Source organism: Buceros rhinoceros, unplaced genomic scaffold (genome assembly GCF_000710305.1).
Source record: "Buceros rhinoceros silvestris isolate BGI_N320 unplaced genomic scaffold, ASM71030v1 scaffold5064, whole genome shotgun sequence".
NCBI classification, from domain to species: domain Eukaryota; kingdom Metazoa; phylum Chordata; class Aves; order Bucerotiformes; family Bucerotidae; genus Buceros; species Buceros rhinoceros.
In genome coordinates this window covers 25,406-33,420 of record NW_010406343.1, presented here as the reverse complement: position 1 = coordinate 33,420, position 8,015 = coordinate 25,406, and the positions used below count along the sequence as shown (strand labels likewise).

Below are 8,015 nucleotides of genomic sequence, written 5' to 3'. Positions count from 1 at the left end.
GCTTTCTTACCCGGGTGCTTGGTGCTGAGACGCATTGCAGACTCTGGGGTCAAGAAGGAAATGGCTTTTGGGTCGAGCTGATCAGGCTGTTCCTGGTCTCCTGGAGTACTGCTGACTATAGTTCACTGCCTCTGTATCGTGTGAGGATCCAGGGTATTATCTATGCTCTTGCTGCTGGGTTTCTTCCCATGGTAATTTTACATAACTCCTCCCAAAATAAAAGTTTAAAATTAAAAAGCTTAAGCCTGTGCATGGAATTTGAAGTAAGAGAACGAACGGATGGTCTTGGAAATCTTGATCGTGTTTAGTGGTTGCAGATGGGTGTGAACGTCCTGATTCAGCGTGGCCTTTCTGCCCTGTGCTTCTGAGTGAAGCCTCCCCCAGAACCAAGCAGGGAGACACGTTGTGAAAGGGTAAAATGTTTTCTCAGCGGTGTTTAACGCAAGCATGATGCCTGGCTGAAGGATTTCCAAGGAACAGAAGGAGCCCACTTGTGGAATAACTAGAAATTTAAACACTTGAATTCTTTTTGGAAAACCCAACTTCAGAATTCTGTTGTGACCAGTTAGCTTAATTTCTCAGAAGAGTGTGAAGAGTTCAGTTGTTTTCCTGGAAGAGAGATGTTGGAGTGTCCCACTTGTATGAGAAGTGATCCTCCAGCCAAAGACTTGAGATCTTTGACAAGCCCTAACCTAAGGGAGCTCAGACAGCTCTTGGCAAACTGTAGGAGCAGTGTTCTAGGCAGTATGTGGATTTAACTGAAGACAAGATTAAGGAATTAACAGAAGCTTTTGCGGCCATAAGCACCAGCTCCAACGCGAATACGGCATTGGGAGGTATGGGGCCTTGTCCTTTAGAGCAGAAAACAAGGACAGCTTGTGGTGACACTACTGGTGGACACTGAAGGTGGCATTAGTGGTCAGGCAGGACTTCAACATTCAGAACAGCTGAGTCCTGAAACCCTGATTCTGGGTTTGCTGGGTGGGTGACAGGCAACCCCTCGGGACTGGATGGGTGTAGGAGCAGGCAGGGCATGCCGTGTGTTTCTAACCCTGCCAAGCAGGCAGGCTTTGACCTGGAAGGTGTGAATTCCTAGCTGGGAACTCCCCCCCAGCGCTGGTGTGTGTCCTGCCCTGCCCTGCCTGTCTCCTCCGGTCTTTTCCTGCTCCGTCAGTGCTGTCTAAAGCAAGCCCTCTCTGTCACGGTCAGCGTGTGCCACGCTGCTGAGGAGGATTAATAGTGCTGTCTGAAAGGGCCGTCGGCCCCTCTGGGCATGGTGGGAATGAGACTAGAAAATGGTAATTTTCTTTTGATGGGCTAAAAATCTTACTATTTCTGAAATGGGCTTTGTTCCATTAGATTTAATTGAATTCTTAGTGCTTTATTGACAAGACCGTAGTATGGCTACTGTTGCCTCTTCTTTTCTGGGCTCTGTTTTATTATCTTTCCCTTGTAATATCTAGTGAAAATCTAAGGTTATATTGGAAAAACAGATTACTCATCGAAGAACTCGTACCAGCTGTGTAATCTGAGTCTCATAGCCCGACTCGACTGCAGTGTATTTCTGTTAACTCCTGCAATCCTGCTTTCAAACTTGCTGTGTTACCTCTGGTTCGAATTTCAAACTGAGATGATGAGGCTGGATCCAATTTGAACTGCTCACCCATGCACAATGCAGTAACTGCAAAATGGGGCCAGGGCGGAGATCCCTCCTAGCTAATCTAGCTAAAAAAACCTGCCCCTGTTGCTTTTATTTCGTAAAAGTCAGAAAACCAGCTTTCCTTAACTTGCAGGAAGAAAAAATATATGCAACAACTTTAAATATAATCTGCCTTTAATTCTGGGAAGCTGGTTGTCTTTTGACACCCTGACAAGCTGTTTGAAACTCACTAAATCTTTGAATGTCTCTCGTTAAAATAAAAAGGAATAGCATTTTATTTCAGGACTGGCTTGTAGGGGTGCAATTTAAGAGCTGGGTAGAGGATAATTTTGGGTTTTAGCCTTGTTAGCAATTTGTGAGATTTGGATGAAGTGAGTGGCTGCCTCTCTGAGTCATTTTAAATAGGAAATAAAGGAAAACAACATTCCTTTCTTTTGGGAGTTGGAAATGTGGGAATTTTGCATGTAAGCAAGGGAAGAAACATTGGTAGTGATTTTGGTCCTGGCACGTATCCTTAAACCCTGAGACTGTTAATACTTGTGCTGGTGACATTAATTTCGCTGTTACTGGTCTCTCGCAGAAGGACTTAAGGGGCATGTCAGCTGTGTCGCGGTTTTGTAACCTCCTGGCTGGCTGCAGTTTTTCAGTAGAGGACGGGCATCGTCCTTCACCCATCTGGAAATCAGGCTCTTCCCACTTGTTCAGATCAAGAGCCGCGTTCCTCAGAAGGCTGGGTAAGGGATGGCTTTGGATTGGTATTCATAGCTGGTCTGTACTGGGACAGAAGCTTTTCTCACGTGGCACAGTACTGAAGTAGTGTATTTTTTTTAATCTTAATGTTATGTGCCACTCCTTGAATTATCTAAGATGGTGGAAGGGTGTTACGTGGGAGGGAGCATTTGAACCAAGGGGAGTGTCTCGGGGTAGTTGCATGGGCAGGCTGGCAGCTGTGTTTGGGCTCGATTTAGCCATGAAGGTGTAGATGCTTGGGGGCCAGAAACTCTTCTAGGGCCAGAGATTAATTGCTCCATGGTCAGTACGTGGATGGTTAACCCCAGGCTCTCTAGTTGTAGGTACTGGAGTAGTTAAAACAGTGATTAAAGCCTGAGGAGTCATTAAAATACCCCAGGAGCCCTTCCCATCCTGGGGCTTCACCACACTGACGGCCGGGCTGTGGGAGCAGGCGAGCTGCCCCTGCAGCAGCTTGAGATTTTGGTGCAGAGCTTGCCCAGCCCCTTTGGTAGTGGGCTCCACGGGAGCCAGCTTTCCCTTGCAAAGCACTCCTCGATGTTCTTTTCTTACCATCAGAGACGTGCTATTTTTGGTCTGGCACTTGGCCATATGGCCGCTTTTCACACAGGTTTGGGAAGCCTCTGACGCAGCAGTCCGCCTGCTCTCTGGTCACCTCCAGCTGCCTGCAAATCTTTGGCCTTGAGTACGTAGCATTTCTGAACCGAGTCCTCTCTGTTCACTGGTTCTCTCTGAAGCACAGAGAGATCCAAGAATAATAGTGTGGATTCCAAACCTTGCTGCTGCGTAGGAACTGTGGTACTGGAAAATGCTGCCCCAGAATGGGGAGGGAGGAAATCCAAAATGTACTTCTCTGGCTGTCCGCAGGCGTTCGTGCTGTCCGAATGCCTGCTGGAGGAGTTTCTCTAGCTGGATAAAGTGGCCTCTGCTTTTCACAGTTAACCAATCGCATTGTTACCATCTGAAACCCAAATTCTTTCCTCCTGCACCAGATGCAGACCCAGAGGCGATGAAACGCTGAAGCATTTCACTAAGCGGTGCCTTGCTTTGAATGCAAACCAGGGCACATCCAGCCAGGTCATCGCTCCGAGTTGTTTACAGTCCCATGAGCTGTGGCGTTTCGCTGTGTGTTTACAGCGCTTTCTGCTCCTTTCTGCTTACCTCCTCCACGCACACAAATCAAAGCTTTTGCTTAAGCTTTGAAAGCACTGTGGTTTGGGAAGTAACTGCAGTCCGGTGTGAACAGTGCCGAATTTGCCTCCCTGGGGGATTCTGGCGCGTTAAAGCACTGGTACTATCAGAATTAAGGACCAAAGTGTTATTTCCAGGTTTTCCTCCCTGCACAAGCCCCTCTACCCTGACACCACGTGGTGACCCTACCTAGAGGTAGCTACCTGCAGCCTTAATGGAGGCAAACACGGTTTGCTTTTGAGGCTGGCTTGCCCAGGACCCCGCACCGCCCCTGAAGGAGCTCCCTGTGATGGTAAAGTCTGGCCGTCTTCTCCCCTGGCGCAGGTGACCTGATGAAGAGCGCTTCGGGGGAGTTCGCGGATGACCCCTGCTCCTCTGTGAAGCGAGGGAACATGGTGCGAGCAGCGCGCGCCCTCCTCTCTGCCGTGACCCGGCTGCTGATTTTGGCTGACATGGCAGATGTCTACAAGCTGCTTGTTCAACTTAAAGTAGTAAGTGTCATTCCTGGCCGTGCCAGGCGAGCTCTGTTGGTGCCTGTGGGCACTGTCAGCAGCTTGCTTCTGGAGCTGGGAGGTTTTCAGGTTTTTTCCTCCGAGCAAAGTGAGTGCAGTGGACGTTTGTCACTTGTTTTCACATTTTTGACGTTGTGTTGCACTTTAAGCTGAACTTGAAACTAAAGGCACTATTGGCTGCAACTGCAGGTGATAACTGGTTGTTTTCATCTTAAAGACATAATTTGGCTTTCTTATAACCCTTGTAGCTACTGGGGGTCAGTAGCTTTGGTGTAAGAAATGAAATGAATGTGGAATATTAGAGGAAACTTTTTCTTCCCACGAGCGAGATGGTGGCTGGGTGGTTTGAACAGAATTTGAAAAGAAATGAGATTCAATACTGGGCCTGCTTTTGAGGCAGATCTTTGAGGACTCTCCACATGCCCTTTGGCTGCTGCCACAGCTCTGCCAGGGCCCTGGGCTCTTTCATACTCTTTCAAATGCATGTGCTTGGCTGCCTCTGGTAGCTGGTGACTAGGAAGTAGTAGCTAAGCTGTGAGTACTATCAGCCTTTGAAGTGTGTCTCTCCAAAAAAAAGGGGGCAGAGGAAGATCGCTCACTCTGGCTGCTGTCAAGTACATTCTGAGTTACTTCCTGAACTGTGGGCTGTATTACTTGGAAAAACATGAGACTATGTTTTCTTTTAGGTGGAAGAAGGTATCTTGAAACTAAGAAATGCTGGCACAGAGCAGGATTTGGGTATCCAGTACAAAGCCCTCAAACCGGAAGTGGACAAGCTTAACATAATGGCAGCCAAAAGACAACAGGTACGGTGATGGCAGCTCTCTCTTCTGGGTGGTATTTCTTCTTTCTCTTTTTCAGAATAAGAAAATCAAGGCAGTCTTGCTGCTCTTGGGCAGTACCAGTTGCTGCTAATACTTTTTGTTTTCTTGCTGAGTAGTTTGTGTTGCACTGCTCCATGTGTAGGAAATTTGAGCCTGCTGGATAAGCAGCAAGTCAGCTCAGCTGCAGGGTACCGCTTCTGCCAGAGTTTGTTCCAGTAGCATTTGTTTCTGTCAGTGCTTCAGTACCGTAATGCAGTGCTGCTTCCCCAGACTGGCAATTCCCCCCCGAGGTAGTGCCAGTGTGGGTAGGGAGAGAGGATCGAGATGCCCCTGGGTGCCTGGTGCTCTCACCACCAGCAAAAGTCCTGGGTGGGCACAGGATTTCACCTCTTTTCCAGAAAGCCAGGGTGATGCTGGTTAGTCTGGCACTGAAATGCCCGTCTCAGAAGGGGTTTAAAATTCCATTTCTGTGTTTGGATAGCTTCTGCTTAACCTTAATTCGTGTGTAAAACATGTGTTGTTCAACAGCGCTGTGGTGACTCATTGGTGCGTAGGTAAGTTTTCAAAAGAAAGCAGAGGTGTGGGCAGCCCGTTGATCGGATATAGATGAAGTCTTGTAGAGCATTTTTTTGTTTGTTCTGCTGATAGGGACAACCCAAAACTGCAAACTCTGGCACTGCAGGGCTCTTTTTGCCCAGCTCGCTCTCTGGAAATAAACTGGCTGCAGTCTAAAACAGATTGCCCTTGGTTATCTGATTGCAGCAAATGGGAGTAGGGTTGTGATGGCAATGCAATAAACGTTCTTAAACTGCTTTGTGATGGATCGATCCGCACTGTGGCAGCGGTTGTATGAAATCCGTAAATCTGTAAGCCGGCGCGGAGGGCCCTCCCTGCTTAGCATGAGCTTACAGAGGTCGCCCGTTACCCATTTGTTCTGAGCAGCCTGTCAGGTCATTTTTTGCCTTTTCTCAGTCAGCCAGTGCTGCTCTTTGCTCTCACCACCTCTTCGTTAGATTTAAGAGGTGACTTAAAATTACAATGTGGCTAATAACTGTGTTCCTTCTTCCTTTTACAAACGTACTGCTCGTGCTGGGCTCAGAAGCTTTATCAAGCCATAGTGCTTCTCTTCCAAAGCGGAGGTGATGGTGCTGTAGAGAACTGCAGCAGCCACTGTTGGGGAAAAGACGTATGGACTCACTCACTAATCTTAAATTAGCAGTAGTTAGTCACTGGATTAATTTTGTCTCGTTGGAGATGAAAGAGAAGCTGAATGAGGTGACATACTTGTTCTTCTAAAATTAAGTACCCGAGTCTCTTGAGGAAAGTAAACTCCATCTTCTAGGTGTGATTAAAGGAGACATGCTGCTTGTGAGTTGTGGAGTTTAAATGAAGGAAGCTCTTGCTTCTCACGTGCAAGTCCAAGACAAGATTGCAGGGGAAGCCACTTCTTCATTCGATTGTTAGAAATGAGCTTGGTTCTGAAGTTAGCTAAAAATGTAGGGTGTCCTCTTTGGAGGATTTACACTGCTTCGTAATTTTTTTTTGCTTCTTAGATGTAACGCAGACTGGAAGGAGTGTGGAGAAAGATGTGTGCACAGAAGTTCTCTGTCTCCTGCTTTACAAGTGTTACCAGCTTTCAAAATGCTGGTCACCTGCTGTGGAGAGGAGCAAAAATCCAATGTGAGGTTTTTGAACCGTGGAGTGGAGAATTGCCCCACAGTACCTCTTCATGCTGTCTTTATGAAAATTGTTGTGTTTTGGAATGAGTTGAGCCCTTAATGGGGATACTTGATCAGAAGGTAGATAGATTTGAGCATTTTAGGCTAAGAACTTGCCTGTCTTGAAGATGTAGGAGCCAACGTATGGATGTTAAATGTGGGGAATGTTCTCAAATGTTTTTTGCCTTCAATTTTCCCGATAGGAATTGAAAGACGTGGGTCACCGCGACCAAATGGCAGCAGCCAGAGGAATTCTGCAGAAGAACGTTCCCATTCTTTACACGGCGTCCCAGGCCTGTCTGCAGCACCCTGATGTAGCTGCTTACAAAGCCAACAGGGACTTGATCTACAAACAGCTTCAGCAGGCAGTCACAGGCATCTCGAACGCGGCCCAAGCGACGGCATCGGACGATGCTGCCCAGCAGCAGGGTGGAGGTGGAGAGCTGGCTTACGCTCTCAACAACTTTGATGTGAGTTTTGAACCCTTTACATGGAAAAAGGGATAACGCCAACTCTTGTGTTTGTTCACCTGATTGACTGGCAACAGCTTGCTTGTATTTATATCGCCAGTAAGATAGTTTTCTGCTGAAATACAGCAAGTCCCAGCTAAAGTAGACTTTTATGTTTTAAAAAGTCTTTTTCCAAAGTAGGATTGATGGAGTGTAGAAAGTTCTTGGTGATTGAAGGCTGTCAAGTTAAACTAGCTCCGAAATAGCAGTTAGCCTACTGCCACGTTAGATGTAAGCCCTTGGTTTATTTGAAATTGATTATTTCATTATATATTTATGTAATGTATTCTTGTAGGTGACAGAAATGACTTATTAAAAATGAATAATGTATTTGGAATTGCCCAAACTACCTATTGAGAGGAACATGAAGTGGGAAGTTTAATGTGATCTTTGGTTGGGAATGAAGTCATTTCACACTGCTGTGTTGTACTGATCTGTCATACTCTTTATCTTGCGCTCAGTCAGCTGCTGAGGACAGCCATGCATTTTTACTGAGAGCACTTTCCTTTTGAAGCTGGTACTCTGTGTCTGCCACTGATTCAGCCTCTGAATTTTAAACACCTTGGCACTAACTTACCTCTAAAAGTTTTATTTAATATTGCAAAGCCATCACTCAAAAGATGTTTAATACTTTTGGTTTTGCCAGGTATTCATTGAACTGTAGAATAGTTTGGGTTGGGAGGGACCTTCAGAGCTCACCCAGCCCAGCCCCTGCAGGGAACAGGGACATCTGCCCCCAGAGCAGGGGGCTCAGAGCCCCAAGGGCCAACCTGACCTGCCATGGGGCCAGCGATGGGGCTGCTCCCACCTCTCGGGGCGGACCGGGACAGGCTCCTACCACACTCAGAGTC

General features: G+C 47.0%; 1 protein-coding gene across 1 annotated transcript in view; it reads left to right on the top strand.

The window, feature by feature from the left end:
* Positions 1-8,015, top strand: part of LOC104491585 (catenin alpha-1-like) — a gene marked incomplete at its 3' end in the record, with an annotated part of 14,696 nt that overhangs the window by 4,199 nt on the left and 2,482 nt on the right. Inside the window, exons 3-5 of the mRNA XM_010134032.1 lie at positions 3,926-4,092; positions 4,800-4,919; positions 6,859-7,125. Coding sequence (XP_010132334.1) covers positions 3,926-4,092; positions 4,800-4,919; positions 6,859-7,125 — 554 coding nt within the window. The remainder of the gene's footprint in view (positions 1-3,925; positions 4,093-4,799; positions 4,920-6,858; positions 7,126-8,015) is intronic.